Raw genomic sequence first — 18,699 nt, 5'->3', positions numbered from 1 at the left:
TGCATTGCCCTGTGGACCAAAGGAAGCAAATTTCAGAGGAATAGCTCTAAATTGCATTGTTTTTTCTGCTTTCTCTTGTGCTTGGGAGCAACGGGAAGTCCTTTTCATAAATAATTTTGTATAGTCCTGTCCCAGGCATTAATGATCGTCCCTGGCCCGAACCCTGTCTTGGCTGACCAGGGCAGGCAGAGTGGTGGCAGGAGCTGTGCCTGCCTGTTCCTTGATGGCCGGCAGCTCCCCGGGCTGTGCTGGGAATGGCCCCGCTCCCTACCGCATACCTGGTCGTATTTCTCTCTCCTGGTTCTGGGAGTGCTAGTTTGTTCATAGTTTTTTAAGTATTTTAGATCAAAGATTTGGCCTAGAGGGCAATATCTAACAAATATCTAACAAAGATTATCTAACAAAACAGTAATTTTTGACCAGGACAACAGAAAATATATTGTAAGTAGCCATGCTATAATGAAGAGGGTAGGCAGTAGCGAAATAGTCTACTTTAAGCTGCGCAGCAGAGCTACGCCATGCCTGAAGGTATGAGATAATCACAGTTTTCACAGATGCTATATGTTTAACATATGCATGCTTTTGCCATTTCAAGTTCAGTTCCACTTATTATCAGAAAAAACTTGCAGTGGAAAAAATACCACTCACCTCTCAGCACAAGCTTCCTGACAGTGAGATACTGTCATTTTTCTTAAATCATAAAACACAGCGCCCTTCAGTGTCCTCTCCCTCGAATCATCGCTGAAGCATCCCATGTAGGTGCCTGTGTGCATGCAAGACCAGAGTTAGGCAGCGCGCATGGGATGGAGACAGGGGAGAGGGAAAAAACCATCCAGCGGCCATTCAGTGCCATAAGTTGCAAGTCACAACCTGTCTGGGGTCCTGCCTGCTCTGCAGACCTGTCCACTGGTACTGAACCTTTGTAGGTGCTATTGAAGGGGTAAGCTCTATGTCCAATGGAAATGAACAGAAGGGAAATTAGACTTTTCCCTTACCCAGGTTACTTTAAGCAGGCCTGCCTTTGTAGACCCAGAGTCTGCAACCACCCTGGAGCCACGGTTCCCGCAGGCAGCTGCCGCCTGCTTGACTCCCTCCCTTTGGTGACAAAGCATGGCGAATTTCTAAAGTAAAGGAGAAGGTAGTCTTCAAAATGGTATAAACTTTGAGAAATCTTTTTGGATTTCTCCAAAGTCTTCTTGAAAATCTCTGGTTGAGAATAAGATGGTGCAAGAGAAATATCAAGAAAATAAATTTTCTTTGGGTACATAGAGTTACATTAAAGCTACAATGGAAAGATAACTTCAGTCTTAACTAGGCAGCACTGTCTAGCTATCACATTGAACTATCTCTTTTTCTCATTGAACTTCTCTTTTTTGTTGTCATGAACAAAATACTATAAAAATCCAGCCCATGTTTTAATATATGATTGGAAGGATGATGTAGAGTCCCACTATTATACAACAATTGTGTGTATATAAGTACATTTTATCACTAAAATATGAAGAAAAAAGGAAATTTGATTTTAGAAGTATTAGACGATAACACAGGGAAATTAAATAACATGAGCTGTGGACAGGAAGAGAATATATGATGAAAAATGAAACTAAAAAGCATTATATTCACAATAAAATAATCCACAAGAAAAAGAAAGTTCAAGCTACTCTAACAGAGATTTTGGAGCTAGGAATAATAAATCAAACATTTAAGTATTACAAACACAACAGCAGATTCAAAGACCTGCACATCAGTAATTTGCAAACATGCAATTACAAAATTCACAAGCTGTGAATATACACCCACAGCACACTGTTAACGAGATGGGAGTTGCACACCTGCAATGAGGATGTTCTACATTTTACTTGAGCCTTTTGATTTGGGTACTTTTATTCAAACCAGTAGCAGCAGAAAACTCAGTGTGTGGGGCCAAAGAGCTCGAGTCAGGAGGCATGGGCAGGCCAGCCGACACAGCCGGCGGCCGCCCTCCTCCCTGCGTCCCTCCCACGCTGCTGCCAGCCCGGCAGCAATATCTCATTCACATCCTCCTATGAATGAGTCATGAGAGACTCTGCGGTCTTAGAGCCGAACGTCACGTCATGTCAGCGATCCAGTCCCTGTCACCTCTGCACCCTGTGCGACAACATAACCAGGCCAGGGGAAACAGTATGAAACACCCCATCCGCTGGAAGCATTCGTAACAGAAAATTTTCATTTTTTACCTAACAAATTCCTGTTTTCATTTGTTGCACTAATAGTATTTGCCAGTCTCCCTGGCGGGATAAGATGTGGTCTCTACCCTGAGCCACTTGCAATGTAAGCAGGCAAGGTAGCTTGACGTGGAGAAGAAAAAAAAGGACTTGGATTTTCTCACCCGGGGCCACATTGATCCTGGGTGGACACAGAGGAAGGCAAAGCGAGCCAGCAGGTGTTCACAATATACTGAGCAGATGCCATCGTTTTTGTCTCAGGTTAAGGGTCTGCCCCAGGAAGACCACTGAGGGCTGGCTTGCAATCCCTGTGAACGAGCAGGGGCAGAGCGGCTGTGCCGCATCGGGAAGCATGGGCGTTATTGGGATGGCACTGATGAGGAATGCACAAATACAGCCTCCGCGGTAAGGCAGTGTGCTGCTTTACTGAGCGGGAACCACAGGGCAAAGCTGAAACTTTAACAAACATTATAACTACGGAGGAGTTCATTATATTTTGGAAGGGATCAATAATGAAATAACAAGCCTGTAAGTTTACTAGGAGAAGGAGAGGGGGGAAGATAACATGCTCTACATAGGTAGTTAAATTTTTAATTGATAATAATTTCCAAAGGCATTCCAACGCTTGTTAACAATACTGTTATTAATAATGTCTCTTCATGTTCAGTCAGATATTCAAATGATGCGTATTTGAATCAACATAATTCAGTGGGATGCAGCAATAAATAGTCCTGGCTCCTCTCAGTCAGCAGTTAGAACTTGAGCAAGGCACTAGCTTAACAGCTGATAAGGGTACTAGCCTTAACTAACTTTATGGATAATGTTCAAAATTAATCTTTTTGGTTTTAATTGAAGTTTTTAAAGAACAGGTTCATATTCTGCCTGGTATTAGAGTAGCTCATAAAGACTCACCACTTTTTATCTATTCTTTTGCTCATCACGGGGGGAAAAAAAAATCACCAGACACAAGGGGCACTAGAGCAGCCCAAGCAGCTACAGTCTGTGAAGGGAGAACCAGGCATGCTGTCTTTACACAGTTGGGACTGGGGAAGAGGCAAAGCCAAAGGGCTCATGGGCACTCGCTGAGTTCAACAAGCCAGGTTTACTTCACAGAACCCACCGAAACTCTCCGTGCTGCCAGAGCACGTGCAGCGTGGAAGTACAAATCACAGCGCATCCCGAGCAAGGGAACATAATGTGCCCTATTTTATTGCATTGCTTTCTCTCCTCCCTGGCCCCCTCAAATCTCCCGGCATGGAACAGCAAGCCTGCCCAAGCAGCACCCCACCTGCCCCTCCTGGTTAAATCATCAGCCTCTACTGAGCAGCTGAGACCAGGGTGTCTGCTGCTTGCAAAAGAGTGAAAAAGTAATACTTCGTGAATATTATATACTGGCTTTATGAGGTATAGGTACAAAAGTGGTAGCCTGGAGGGCTTGTATGATTCTTTTCTGCAACTGTCCATGAAGAGCTTATTGAAGTAGGTGGCGAACAATGTCAGCAGAAGATGTATTTGCTGAAGGTGAAGGTGTGTCTTCCTCCCGCAGAGAGCTGGCGGTGTCTGCACCCAGTGCCCTTCCCAGCAGGGATGGGGATGGGGACAGGGCCCCTCCCCAAAGCCTTCCACTCCCCTGCGCCAGGCTTGGTCACTGGTGCGCAGGATGGAGTAGCTGCAACCTCATGTTTCATGCTAGTCCAGGGGCTGTCATTAGGCTCTGAGCACCCAGGCTATGTGCTCGGGGCAAGTCACAAAATGCAGTGGGGTTCTGTGGGAGACATCTGCGCTTTGCAGCCTTTCTTCTCTGCCACCAAAACCTGCTAGCAACAGGATGTTTTGAAGCGCCTGTGGAGGAATCTTGGAAGCTCCACCTTGGTGCTTCAGGTAGCTCCAGTGGTTACAGTTTGCCTGACTCACGCTGTGTAACTCATCTCCCATACACCATCACTATCACCTTCTTGTTCCCATTTCTAACAATTCACTCAGTAGGATTCACGAGGTGGCACCCATTTTGTGGGATTTTTGCAGAAGATGCCCCTTTGTCTGGGTAAATTTATTCAACAAACTAAAAGAACAGTTTAGTAACGTGGTGTCTAGTCATCCAGATCCCATTCCTTTTTTTATTATCAGTGAAACATCTCCAAGAACAACTAGTTCTTCTGAAAGGCAATGGATCAAAGATTGCAAAGTCATAATTAGATGCTGCAGCCTTGAGAGCATGGTCAGTCACCTAGCTTGAATCCTGATGCTTTCTGTGTTGGGCTCCTCAAGGAGGCTTGTCTGCTCCCTGGGGCTGCTCAGCCTTCGGAGGTGACTGCAAAGTTGGGGCTCCAGCTCGCTGCTGCACAGCGAGCAGCTCAGCTGTGTAACAGCCCAACACCGTGGGCACCCAGCTTTGTGCACCCCCTGGAGCACGTCATGGGCCCAGTGAGGGGGAGCCGTCCCAAACTCACCTGGGATGATGCAGCTCTCTGTGGTGGGTCATAAGGGTATAAAGCCATGCAGGAAATGTGAACATCTACAGATTGCTGTTGGGCTTCTTTGCTTGGTCTGGATAATAGTTTCTTAAAAGCTTTCCTACCGAACAAACCAAAGCAGTCCATGCACATATTTATCAGCAGCAGTTAGGGCAGCAGCATCAGGCTCACAGTGAAGTGAACTCAGATTTCTGTCAAACCTGAATGGCTTTCCATTTGCACTGGAAAATGTACAGTTTTGTATGCTGTGCTCTGGCCGCTGATGGACTGCACCCGTGCAGCGGTGTGAATTCCCCTTGCGTTCCCCTTGGCCTGTTGCAAATTTCCAGCAAACTTGTCAAACACTAGGAGTTTGTCTCCGATCCAGGAGTTCTCGTTTCATTGCGGTGCTGGTTTGGCACTCAGTAAGGGAAGAAGGGTTGTATGGCCCACATCTTGTCCTCTTAAGGACAGTGTGTTTGCAGAGTTGGTCACAGAGGGCAGGTCAGGAACAGCGAATGTGTTTGCAGTAACAGAATTTAGTATATGCTGGAAAGCTGTAGCAGCAAGGAGGCACTTGTAGACTTAAGGTATTGTGTGGTTTTGGATAGTTAATTTAATAAAACCCGCTTTTAAAGTGTTCCCTGTTCTGAGAAAGAAAATCAATTAAACAGTGTTCATCTCTGCCTGCTTGAAGAGAAAATAATTTAAATTAGGGAAGCATATTTCACTGTCTGGGCTTCCATTCAATCAATAAAAATACATTTTTGGAGGAAGTTACAGCTCAGCATGACCAAGGACGTCAGGATTGTATTTTGGCCTGTGCATACACTTAAGAACTGGTTTGAAAGTGGTGATGAGCCAGGAGGAAGGCATTTCTGCAGGCAGACTTTGTGGTGCTCGCCAGTCTGTGCCTGGGACAGTCTAGGAGGAGGTGCAGTTTATGTGCATGCCAGAAAATGGGGCAGGGGTACATCCCTTACCTTTGTGTTCAGCAGTGTGCTTCATTGCTTTAAATCCCGCTGTTTGCATGGGCTCCTGATCGCTGATGAACCTGTGAAACCACCTTCTTCTCAACTGCCTGAGCTCTGAGTTGCGGGACATGAGCCACCGCGGGCTGTGCTGCGGGTCCAGGGCCGGCTCCTGCAGTGCATCCATGCCCACCAGCAGCCTGGGACCGGGGTGGGGGTTTTGCAGCGTCCTGGGGTCTACAATCCCAACCCCGGCCATCCCGTCCGGCACCAGCAGGGCCTGATTAGCAGAGGTCCCACGTGAACCTTGCTGGATAACCAAGCGGGTCCGCTGCAGCAGCAGGAGGCTGCCAGCCATCAGATAAGCTGCTGTGAGGAAGAAGAGCAGAAACTGGGTCCGACGGAGAAACTTCTGTAGCCTGAAGAAAGCTTTGGCCATGCCCTTACTGAAACCGGGCCCTTCACGCCTCCCAACAGGCACCTGAATCTCCACCTGGCTGGCCGCTGGTTCCTCCCATAAGTTCAGCCCATCACTTCGGTGCCTTCTTCCAATGAAGAGCCTTCTCCCCGGTCAGCTGTGGCAGAGGAGGCAGCCTGGCGTGGCACAGCTGCCGGCCTCAGGCACCCGGCTGGCCAAGGGGCTCTGCACGCACGCGGGGTGATGCCATCATCGTGCTCTGCTGAGCTGCCTAACAGCCGATGCTCAAACCTGAAATACCAAGGGAGGAAGGTTGGTTCACACCCAAAGAGAAAATACTCGTCATCAGGGTGACTTTCCCCCACCACCCCCCTTTTTTTTTTTCAGCTGAGTGTTTCTCCATCTGTTGTTTATAATTATGCACTTTAAAAACTATAATCCAATGAGAATGATTGATTAAGCAGAAGCTAGTTTCAGATCTTCAGCCTCACTTCTTTTTTTCTTTCTTTTAACTTGGCATGCACAAGAAACACCTTTATGATGAGGTTATTTCTCTTGGGATCTTTGGAAAAAACGTTCTTTATTTTCTTTTGTCAATAGCTGACATCTCCATTCTTTGTCACTGGCTGGAACAGGCAGCCACAGTATAGGCGTCTTTTTAGGAAGGTATTATCAAATTCCTTCCTTCCAGTGAAACAGTAGCTAAGCTACAAATGCAGATCAGAAGGAAACAGCAGTGTGGGTGTGTGGGGAAAAAAAAGAAATTGCATCAACTCACAATAGATAAGATAATAATTATTAATCTCTTTGCAGCACAATAAAGTCAGGCTTTATGCTGGAAGGATGTCTGGGGGTTGTGTACTTACACACAGAGCTGTGTGAGTTGCTGTGCATATCACTTTAAAAGAAACCAGAGATCCTGCAATTTTTTTAGTAGATTTCTATTGCCAAATATTGACGTGTGGATGTATGGACAAAGACTCCTGAATGTTTGAAAAAAAATCATGTCAAGTTTCACCAGATATCTCTTGACTGCTTCTAAGCTTTGCAGGCTTTAGTTGTGCTGATGTATACCATGATGGGATTGTCTGGGCAAGAAAAGCTCCTTTGTGCTCTAGGGAACCTTTAACCTCCTGTAGCAAATAAAAGCTGGCATCTCCCCATAAGTTCCTGTTTTCCCAGTCAATCACTTCTCTGTGGAGCCAGGCAAGCGTTGAGAAAAGATGCAGTGTTTTCCAGAAAAGAAAATATTATGGCTTTTGCTTAACTTGCATTTGGGGCACACTCTTGAAATCCACAGTCATGGCAAAGAAACATCCATTCACTGTATTTCTTGTTTCAGTATCTGCTTTAAAGTTTTGTGGATATTCACTTATGCCTCTTTCTTAAATAGATGCTACCAATTAAGTGTCCACCCATTCCCTTTTTCATTTAGTTGTGCAACTTCTTTCTATCTTAACCAGCAATCAAAAACAAAGCCCAAAAACTTATAGGCCCAAAATATACTGAAGCTCAGCTGAATCTTTTATCAATTGAGCCTGAATTCTCTTTGTCTGACCTTTCAGCCTTGATTGCTAAACGGGGTTGGCACAAGGCAGGAGTCCCTGTCTTCTAATCTTACAAGTCAGGTGGTCTTGAGAACCTGATTTAGATGCTTTTTCAAAATTTTTTTGTTAAGGTTCATGTATGCTCATCTCAACTGTATAGGGCTGAGTAATATCCAAAAATATTCTCTGTGTTTATCTCTACACTTTCTCCAAGAGCTCAGACTGACAAGGACTTCCTATTCTCCTTCCACCAGTACCTGTGGATCTGTTAGCAGCCAGTGAACTCAAGAGAGCGAGCAGGTGCAAAGGGCTACGAGGCTGTAGCATGCTGTAGTAAATTAAGACCACTTTCCCCACTGTAAAAGTTACCACAACTCCCTTCTGATCAGCTCCAAAGCCAAAGAAAATGCATTGATTTACACCAGCTGAAGAGCCAACCCTTAAAGTTAAATTATTGAAAAATCTTTGATCAACGTTGTGAGTGCTCAAGAATTACAGTAAAAGGGTCAGAAGTACCTAGATAGATGAACAGGAAATTAGCCATAATTAGATACTGCAGATTGTTACAGCGCTAATTTATCTGAAGAACTACTGTCTATCAGCATAGGTGTGATTTGATTCACTAGTTGTTCCTAACATGGGGCTACTGGAAACTTGAGCTATTTCCAAAAGAGGCTGTCTAATCTAAAAGAACGATGCGTGCGTGTATTAGCCATTTGAGATTCTGACTGGGAAATTACCATGCTCCTTACAGCATACAGTATTTTGAGGTAAGGCTTGGCCAACGGATGAGGCAGCTGCACGCCATGGTGGCTGATGGCTGAGCAGACAGCACACTGTTTGAGTTGCCATCTATAATGCAAAGGGATGGCCCTTCTTAGTAAAACGTTGCTGCAAAGCCTCATCGGTGAGATGATAATGGCTGCAATCACATAGGTATTCAAAAGGTTTAAGATTTTTTTCCCCCCCCCTAGCAGCAAGATGAGGCTAGATAAATTTATCAGACTTGCAATCATTTTTGCCCAACTGTAATTCAGGGTTTCATAGCTCTTTTGGTTTACTCACAAAGTGATCAAGTTACAATATCAAGAAATGCTTCGAGCCAAAGTTCTCAAGCACATCCAAGTCATTTGCATTGGAAAGGCAGTGCTGCGGCAGCCGGGAACCTTTAGGCGTTGCTAATAAGCGATGACGAGAGTGGCAGCTTGGATGGAGAAGGACCATCGAAGCCGTGTAGCAGAGGTCAGGCTTGTTATGCTTGAAACTGCATCAGTGGCCCAATTTAGTCCCTTTTAATGCCACCGTGTGCTTGAGTCTTTCAGTAGATTTCAGTTGAATGTCTCCATGTTTGCAGTGATGTAAAGCGGAGCAGCTGGATCCATGATCCATGGATCCCCATGATGAGAGGATCTGCCGCTTGTCTGGGCAGCACGTGGCGATGCCTCCTCATGCCAGGGGAGACAGGTCTGGCCACTGCCTGCCCAAACAATGCCTGTGCGGGGTGCGATTGCTGCCTCCCACGTTAGCAGGATGAAAAGCCTACTATGCATCAGCAGAACTAGGGTAACTGCCCAAGATATTGGACCTAGTTTAAGTATGCAGCAAGCTCTGCATCCAAACACCAAGAAACATTTGGTATTGCTCCTGTTGCTCTGCCTAGTTTATTTATTTATTTACTAAGAAGAAGCTGCTTCTGGGTCTCAAAAGGCTAACTTTGCCTTTGCCTAGTGGTGGAAAAAGTTTAAATTGTACAAGCCAATTTTACTGCAGTCAATATGACGTATATAAATTACCTCCAGATGCATTTGCCCTCAGTACAGTTGCCATGACAGTACATTGTAGTAAAAACCAACCAAATAAATAAGCAGACTCTCCGCCCACAGCAACCGCTGCAAATGTGCAACTCAAAAATTAAATGTTCCTTTTTAGTGGGGAAATAGCAGAGTGCTGCTGACATAAAAAAATGTCATTTGATTTTTCCATAAACTGCATATTGCAATATCATCAAAGTATGCCTAAAAGAATTGAAGTGCATCACTTTTGATGATGATATTAAGAAGGAAGGAGTAAGGAGGATATGAACTAGTATCTGGTAATAGAAAATGTATCATTTGTCTTTTTCATACGTTTCACTTAAAATGAATGAAGTGAAATGGAAGAAAAGTAGAGTCTTCTGTTCCTGTTTATCAGTTCTCACAGCCAAAGGGGTTTTAGGACCATATTAATAGAGAGCTGAGTTAGTCAGTAAAATCATAAAACGATAATTGAAAGGACTTTGAGATGGGCAATGAGAACTGTTAAACAGCAGAGAAGACCTCTAGGTGAAGAGAACAATGAAAGGGTTAACTCTGCAACAAAAAAAAGGAAAATAATTAGCACTGGCAAGGATCAGCTCTGGAGATGGTAAGCGGTAGTACAGAAGATCTGCTGGGTGCTGTGCCTTCAGCAAGGAAAGGATCCCTTGCACCACTAAAAGGTGGTGCCTCTGGTGGCTGTGTTTTTATAAAATGGATAATTATCTGGTTATTGAGGGCAAGAATTTGATGGGGTTCAGAAAAGCATTGAGTGATCTTTTATAAAATATTAATTTACTCACTTTATAGTGACAGGTGGATTTTTAACTGTTCAGAAGTCAGAAAACCATTCAGTTGTTTGAACAGCATTTTTAGCTGTTTGTGCCTGAATTTTTTTTTTGTCCAGAAGTGTAATTAGAAAAAATAGTTTGAGTTTTTTTTCTGTAAGACCTATGTATATACCAGCAGGACTGAATGCAGAGCTGAAAAATGCATCTTACCTGAAATCCCAGAATCTCAAAATATGAATCTGTTCCAATCTGTTTCCTAAAATGGGCAATGCTGCAATTCTTCTCACTGTCTCTGGGAAAGCAAACATCTTAGAAGAAAGATTCCTCTAAATTTGGCATGACTTGATCACCAGTGGATTTGCTGGCTGGTAGCCAAGTTTTTGGACCACTGGTGAAATCCTCCAGAACACTGTTGCAGGTGGGTTATTTGTTTATTCAGGTGCCGTCAGGCTTCAGAGTGTGTGGTGCTGGGTACCAGCTGTAAGAGATGCTCTCCCAAAGGTTTTGCATGAATCTGCAATGCTTGGATAAGGCATGGTCCTACCAGCACCCACAGAAAAGCTGCTTTACTTTCCTGCAACTTTCCTGCAGGCCACATTGCTCAGAGCCTGCTCCTGCAGGGTCTTGCCATTGCCGAGAAGAGCGGGGTGGCAGAGACGGCAATCCTTGAGGGGACTTTAGTGGTATCCTCTGAAATGAGCTCTGGCAGCCACATAGCACCCAGCTCCTCTGAACACGTCCGTCAGCAGGCAGCCGGCCGTTTTCGAGGGGATGTGAGCCCCCTGGTTGAACTCACCGCAGACGCTAGGAACAGCTGCTATGCCTGATCAAGGATATTGTATCTTTGTAGAGGTCTATCAATATTTCACAAAAACGATGTGGTTAACAGGTAGGGGAACACCTGCACCATTGACATGACTGTAGGGAGCTCTTTTTGGAAGGAGGCAGAGAAGCGAGTTGTCCATGTGTGCTACTCATTTCAGTCCACTCTGGAAATGTAGCCCTCCCTTGGTGTCTTTGCAATGCTGCAAAGGTATGCAAAGCATTCAGAAATGCCAGAGCACAGATTGTGAACTCAGCACCTTGCGTCTCAGAGTGCACTGATGGGACTAAGCGCCAGACCTGAGGCATTTCCAATTTAAAGTGCTGGTTTTCCTTTAAGCCTTATTTTTCTTTCATTACATATATAATACCAGATTTATAACTGCCATTACAAAGTCGGTATAAGGAAAAGCAGGTCAGTACCTTGCTTCCAAAGTGATCTTGTAAAGTGTGACAGAAGATGTCACACTAGGCAGCTGTATTAATATATTTATAAAGAGAAATAGAAGAAAAATTGTAAAGTTCTTGGCAATTCTACTCTCCTAGCTAAAAGAGTAGTTACAGAATTTTTGAGGGAAGACTGAATACTTTCAGTGATGCTATGAAAGCCGGTAAAGGCTGAAGACACTAAAGAACAGCCCCAGACTTGCAGGTGAAGAGTTGCTCAGTTGAGGGCTGTCCCTTAATAGGTTGCTCAGTGCAGAAACTTAGGTCAATACTGCATTGACGGCTGCAGCTCATCAATAGTTGATCTTGCCTAAAGACCAACAGCATTTTGCAAATTCAGAGTTCTTGGCATGGAAGCAAGACTATGTTTTCTATTGTAAACTGAAAGGAATTGGACTCACGAACACTATTTTTAGAAAAATCCATCCCTCTTCCACATTTCTCCTCTCTTTTGTCAGCTTTCTTTGAGGACAAATGTAGTCAGTTAGGACCTAGCTGGAGGATTCTGGCTCGCAGCCTTTTGCATACACACTGCCATTTTCTTGAGGCTGTTTGGAAAGTCAAGGCCAACATCATACTGCGTGAATGCATGTAGGAAGAAAAACTCCTGAGAAGCCATAAATTTAATGTTGGGATCCTGTCAAATATTTGCAATTCCCTTTATTCTGACAGCTAAAAGCACCCTGAGTAACCCTGAGTATCTGCCAGTGTCGGTCCCAAGACGGCCGACAGCAAGTGCTTCTCACAGTCATACTTTCATGCATGGCCAGAGCCATCTCTTGAGTTTTGAGAAAGGGGTTAAAAAGACGACAAAGGTGAGCTGTCTGAGCTCCTAGTGGAATCGACAGAGAAATTCCACATTATCCCAGTATCCAAATCATGGGATAAGAGAGAAAAATGAAACTGTGGATCACATTTGTGTGGAAAGCAGCACATGCTAAAAGTAAAGCTTGGAAGAAACATCCTGGTACTCTACTGTCGTAAGCCAAAATCTACTCAGATCAAGATATAGGTTGATGCTGATGGATTTTGGCTCAGGGCCATTGTTACTTTTTCTAGCTCCTTAACAAAGTGTCACATGGAATCGTCTCACTAACTTAACAATGTAATTTAGGAACTTATGCAAAGAAAAGAAAAATATGTGATTTCATAATTCCACCACCTTTCCTAGGATATTCTTTCACCAAAAAGAGAGGAAATTTTTGATGAAGAGTTACTATAATATTAATTTCCTTCATCAACTTAAATGTGTGCTTTTCTGTGAGATAAGGTCTGTGGAATATAACCTGATCACTGACCTTTCTGGCAGTTACAATGCAATGCTTAAATGAGACCTATCTAGAATCCAACAACCTGGCCTTCCCAGAGCATTTGGCTTCAGATGGAGAGGCAGAAACACCCTCCAATGCTGGCCCTGGGCAGGCATTCCCCCCGCGCTCTTCTTCCGATAACCCCACAGATGAGGCTTTTAGCGCAGGCCCTGGAGCAACTGCAGCCACCATCCCAGCAGCACAAGCTGCCCTGCACGGGCAGGGCCAGGAGACGGCCCCGGCATGTCTCGAGGCTCGCACGGTGACGTGCCATGCGCCGCCCCCAGCCACTGCAGCTTGTGCCGGTTCTGTTGCTCTCCAGTTTTCTCATCCCTGCCCTTCCTGCAAGGCAAGTGGAAAACTCGGGTTGCTTTTCTTCTTTGTTCCAAGGCAGGATGTCTAGCTCAGGCATGCTTGAGAGGCTGAGGATGAGTTAGTGCCCGTGCTTTGCTCGTGCACATCCTGCATCACCCTCCATGTGAAACACACCACATCATTCAGTTCTGCTGCTGCAGAACTTGCTGAGGGTTTGTATTTAAATATAATAAAAGGGTTTCTTCCCCATCTCTTCCCAAGTCACCTCCAATTTGAGGTGTTTGATTTAGAGAATAATTTGGCTTTTAAATATTTCTAGAAACTAACTCTTCCACCCGTTTCCCATCAAAACAAAGCTTATCATCTAGGGATTTTCAGTAAAGTAGTGGTGCCCAATGAGACATAAGTGAAGGGACCTTCAGCCTGTCCTGACCACTGAAGCTCCGATGTTGCATGCCAGCTTCCCTACCAAAAGATCTGGCCTAACTATCTGGGCTTTCAGAAGCAATAAGCACTTCTTCCAACTTACAAAGTTTTACTTGCTAGAGGATGGATCTGTGCTGACTCTACGCACGTGCCCCCCTCGTGAGCAACTCTTTCCTGACACAATGCTGCTTTGAGTGTTACTTTAAGCACAACATAAGGTCTGTCAACAAACTAGAAATGAGGTAGAAGCACCACAAGTTCTCCACATGCTGTAGTGGCAAACATTGCAGCTTGAGAGGGCTTTCTAGCAAATTTACCATTTCCTCCCTCACCTGTCCTCCCTTCCCACACTGTGTTGAAAGTGCACTTGCTACAAGATGTAATCAGATTGCAAAGTTATCTTTGATGCTGATATCGTGTTAAAACTGTTAAATAATGATGAACTGTGATAAATAAATAAAAATGTGATAAAAATCTTTATGCAGAGATAGCAGGAGGATGGAGAAAAACTATATAGTTACTTTCATGCATGGCCAGAGCCATCTCTTGAGTTTTGAGAAAGGGGTTAAAAAGACGACAAAGGTGAGCTGTCTGAGCTCCTAGTGGAATCGACAGAGAAATTCCACATTATCCCAGTATCCAAATCATGGGATAAGAGAGAAAAATGAAACTGTGGATCACATTTGTGTGGAAAGCAGCACATGCTAAAAGTAAAGCTTGGAAGAAACATCCTGGTACTCTACTGTCGTAAGCCAAAATCTACTCAGATCAAGATATAGGTTGATGCTGATGGATTTTGGCTCAGGGCCATTGTTACTTTTTCTAGCTCCTTAACAAAGTGTCACATGGAATCGTCTCACTAACTTAACAATGTAATTTAGGAACTTATGCAAAGAAAAGAAAAATATGTGATTTCATAATTCCACCACCTTTCCTCGTCTCACTAACTTAACAATGTAATTTAGGAACTTATGCAAAGAAAAGAAAAATATGTGATTTCATAATTCCACCACCTTTCCTAGGATATTCTTTCACCAAAAAGAGAGGAAATTTTTGATGAAGAGTTACTATAATATTAATTTCCTTCACCAACTTAAATGTGTGCTTTTCTGTGAGATAAGGTCTGTGGAATATAACCTGATCACTGACCTTTCTGGCAGTTACAATGCAATGCTTAAATGAGACCTATCTAGAATCCAACAACCTGGCCTTCCCAGAGCATTTGGCTTCAGACCCTGGAGCAACTGCAGCCACCATCCCAGCAGCACAAGCTGCCCTGCACGGGCAGGGCCAGGAGACGGCCCCGGCATGTCAGGAGGCTCGCACGGTGACGTGCCATGCGGCTCCAGCAGCCACTGCAGCTTGTGCCGGTTCTGTTGCTCTCCAGTTTTCTCATCCCTGCCCTTCCTGCAAGGCAAGTGGAAAACTCGGGTTGCTTTTCTTCTTTGTTCCAAGGCAGGATGTCTAGCTCAGGCATGCTTGAGAGGCTGAGGATGAGTTAGTGCCCGTGCTTTGCTCGTGCACATCCTGCATCACCCTCCATGTGAAACACACCACATCATTCAGTTCTGCTGCTGCAGAACTTGCTGAGGGTTTGTATTTAAATATAATAAAAGGGTTTCTTCCCCATCTCTTCCCAAGTCACCTCCAATTTGAGGTGTTTGATTTAGAGAATAATTTGGCTTTTAAATATTTCTAGAAACTAACTCTTCCACCCGTTTCCCATCAAAACAAAGCTTATCATCTAGGGATTTTCAGTAAAGTAGTGGTGCCCAATGAGACATAAGTGAAGGGACCTTCAGCCTGTCCTGACCACTGAAGCTCCGATGTTGCATGCCAGCTTCCCTACCAAAAGATCTGGCCTAACTATCTGGGCTTTCAGAAGCAATAAGCACTTCTTCCAACTTACAAAGTTTTACTTGCTAGAGGATGGATCTGTGCTGACTCTACGCACATGCCCCCCTCGTGAGCAACTCTTTCCTGACACAATGCTGCTTTGAGTGTTACTTTAAGCACAACATAAGGTCTGTCAACAAACTAGAAATGAGGTAGAAGCACCACAAGTTCTCCACATGCTGTAGTGGCAAACATTGCAGCTTGAGAGGGCTTTCTAGCAAATTTACCATTTCCTCCCTCACCTGTCCTCCCTTCCCACACTGTGTTGAAAGTGCACTTGCTACAAGATGTAATCAGATTGCAAAGTTATCTTTGATGCTGATATCGTGTTAAAACTGTTAAATAATGATGAACTGTGATAAATAAATAAAAATGTGATAAAAATCTTTATGCAGAGATAGCAGGAGGATGGAGAAAAACTATATAGTCCATAAACTAGTCAAATCAAGCTGAAAATACACAAGTTAAAAATATGCATTATATCCACTGTAAACAATATGGGAGGTGTTTTACAGTTGACAGATAATTCAGCTTTGGAAGTGAAAGGCGATGTCACAGAACAGAGCTGCAGCCCGAGGCTGGAGAGTCAGTGCTAACTTGTGCAAATTTGGTCACAGCAGCTCTTTCACTAGATATTCCACTTTTTTGAGACCAATTTTCTAGCATAGGTAGGTGTAAATCTAGGCAATAATTTTGTTGGTGAACGCAATAGCCTATGGAGAGGGATGCAGAAGAGCCTGCAGGAGGCAGCTGGTCCAGGAAGGCTTGTTGTGAGACAGAGTGCTGACTTGGAAAGTGTTCCAGTGACAGCTTGTAACAGAAAGCATACTATGGCGATATGGTATTTTTTCCATTAACACAATACTTTTTACCTAGCTCAGTGATACAGTAATAATCAGGAGGACTGACTCCATGCAGTATGGAAAAGATGCAGACATATACATATGTACATTTTATGTGTATACATACACACACATATATATGTATGTGTGTATGCATTCTGTACATAGAGCAATGTGTACTCAAAAGATAACATACAATCTGCTGTCACCATTCACTGATAAACCGAGACCTACCAGCAAAGAGTATTCGTGAACCTAGAAAGTATTTTGATCAATAATAAACCATTCGTGCATAATGTACATCCCTTTGATATTAAGAACTCAAGCACCCAGCAAATGATGCTTTATCTGCAATTTCAAAAAAGACAATATGGTTCTGTGGCTATAGGCTGAAGTTTTGGAAGAGATTGTTGTAAAAAATGTACCATATATTGATTTTTGCCTCAGCCCACAGTAGCCAGAGATGAGATCTTTTCCTGTGTGCAAGAAAATCTACTGGAATTAAAATAACATGCAGATCTGTAACTAAATCATAGGTGTTTAAAAAATGTCTTTCGTAAACCCCTCAACATCCAAATTCCTGCAACATCCACCTACTAAAAATTGTTAGAGTCTATTTATTTAGCACAATGATGCTTCAGAAACTGTTTAGAGAAGCTGAGTGTTCTAGTCTGCCTCACCAGGCTATGTGACACTAACACACACTCGCATTATCCGTGCCTACTTTTCAAGTACAATGTTTCGTGGATGCTCAGAGAAGGGCATCTCGAGAGCAAACTGCAATCTTTATAAATAATGCAGCTAAGCCTCGTGTACTTAGATGCCATGGATAAATTTAATAAATCAAACAGCCATTCAGACTGCAATGAATGTTAATACCTCAGCCTCTGCAAAAAGTTGTCTGGTTATTACTTGTGTCAAGGCCAGCTGACAAACAGCTTGCAGAAGCAGATAATGCAACTGTATAAGAAAAAGAGAAAAAAAACTCACCTTTCTTTTATGGTTGAGGAACTCCTGTTGTAGCCAGGCAAAGTCCTAGACAATCCAGTGAAATATTATAAAAAGCTGTAATGCATATCTGAAAAGCTGATAAATCCTGCTCCCTCTGCCCTTCCCCGCTAATCCTTCTCCTGCCTCCCGCTTCCAGCGTGCAAAGCCGTAATCCTCCTGAGCACCCCTCCGTGCTCCGCCTGTGTCTGCACGGCGCTCCGGTCCCTCCAGCTGTTTATATCAGTAACTAACCCAGCTGCCACGCAGCCCCGCACATGCTCCCTGCTCACCGCCGCCCGTTGTGGTCCCTCGCCGGGGTCCCTGCGGCTCACCGGGCCGGGGCGCCGGGGTCCTGTGCCGTGCAGGGGCTGGCAGGAGAGAAACGCTCCATGGCCTCCTGCGCCAACAGGCAGGATTGAAACAGCCTCAGCGCTGCACTGCCAAAATCCTCAGCCACAGTCGGTACACTTGTGTTTCATAACACTCCCCCTCTTCGGGGAAACAGAGCCTCTCCTTTACGTCTGCTTCACGGAAGAGCTCTGCAGCCTTCTGCAGCTACAGACGTTTCCAGACCTACCCATACACTCTATCTGTCTATATATTTCTCTAAACACATGGATGGCCGCATAGACAGATATCTAAGTGGCAGCAGCAGCAGCGTGAAGACCTAATGCGATCAGCTGAACGGATGCTCCTGTGTTTGTTTCTCGGTGCCTCTTCCCACTAGGGGCAGATCCCTCTGGAGCCGCTCCTCTGGAGACCCAGACCACTTCCCAACAGGTCCAGAGGGTCCCGGGAAAGTGAGTCCCTGGCAGCGTCCTGGCACCAGCTCAGAGATTTCAGGCAGCAAATTGTTATTCTGGGCACAGGTGGATAGAAGTAAATTATTTATAAATGTGAGAGCTGAAAGGCAGTTTGCTCAGTGTCCTTAGGACTGCCTGCTCTGCTGCCTTCACTGCACGTACGGACTCCTTTCTGCTACTGGTTCACACGGAGATCGATCAATTTGTAATTATTCTTGAAGCATCTGCATTTAAATGGGAGTAGGCTGCACACTTGTAAGTGCGTGTGGTTTTGAGGCACCCCACAGTCTTTGCATATTTAAATCAAACCTGTGGAGATTTGCCTCTTGGAGCCAAAATCAGATGCGGTTATGGGGACCCTCGTTTACTTCCTGTGCTGAGGAGCGTGGGTCAGTAATGTCAAACCGAACACCCGCCTGGCTGTGAGAAAGCAGCACTCAGGGTTTTTCTTGGATCTGAGAGGAAAGAGAGAATTTGGATGCCACATGGGGACTGATCCTGTTTCACTTCTGTATGCTGCACAGTACTTAGCCCCGCAGGTTTCAGTGATGCTGCGTGCGTGGATCTCTCCCCATACAGCACACCCTGTGAGTGGGATCTGAACTGCCAACATGATGCTAACGCTACTTAAATTACACTTGGCTTTCCCATCTCCACACAGTTTAGGAGAA

The 18,699-nt window shown here is 44.6% G+C and overlaps 1 protein-coding gene across 2 annotated transcripts in view; it reads right to left on the bottom strand.

Moving 5' to 3' along the window:
* WSCD1 (WSC domain containing 1) overlaps window positions 1-17,844 on the bottom strand; it is a 35,012-nt gene extending 17,168 nt beyond the window's left edge. The window contains exons 1-4 of one of the 2 annotated variants that reach the window (XM_009318815.1): window positions 17,516-17,844; window positions 17,226-17,270; window positions 5,641-6,337; window positions 649-763 (exon numbers count right to left, since the gene is read on the bottom strand). In XM_009318815.1, coding sequence (XP_009317090.1) covers window positions 649-763; window positions 5,641-6,067 — 542 coding nt within the window. In that variant the 5' untranslated portion in view covers window positions 6,068-6,337; window positions 17,226-17,270; window positions 17,516-17,844. Of the gene's footprint in view, window positions 1-648; window positions 764-5,640; window positions 6,338-17,225; window positions 17,355-17,515 lie in introns of those variants that run through there. The other variant, XM_009318814.1, reaches the window with a different exon arrangement.
* Window positions 17,845-18,699: the final 855 nt, after the last annotated feature.

This window comes from Pygoscelis adeliae, unplaced genomic scaffold, assembly GCF_000699105.1.
Source record: "Pygoscelis adeliae isolate BGI_AS28 unplaced genomic scaffold, ASM69910v1 Scaffold392, whole genome shotgun sequence".
Classification (NCBI taxonomy): Eukaryota; Metazoa; Chordata; class Aves; order Sphenisciformes; family Spheniscidae; genus Pygoscelis; species Pygoscelis adeliae.
This window is presented reverse-complemented; position numbering and strand designations above follow the sequence as displayed.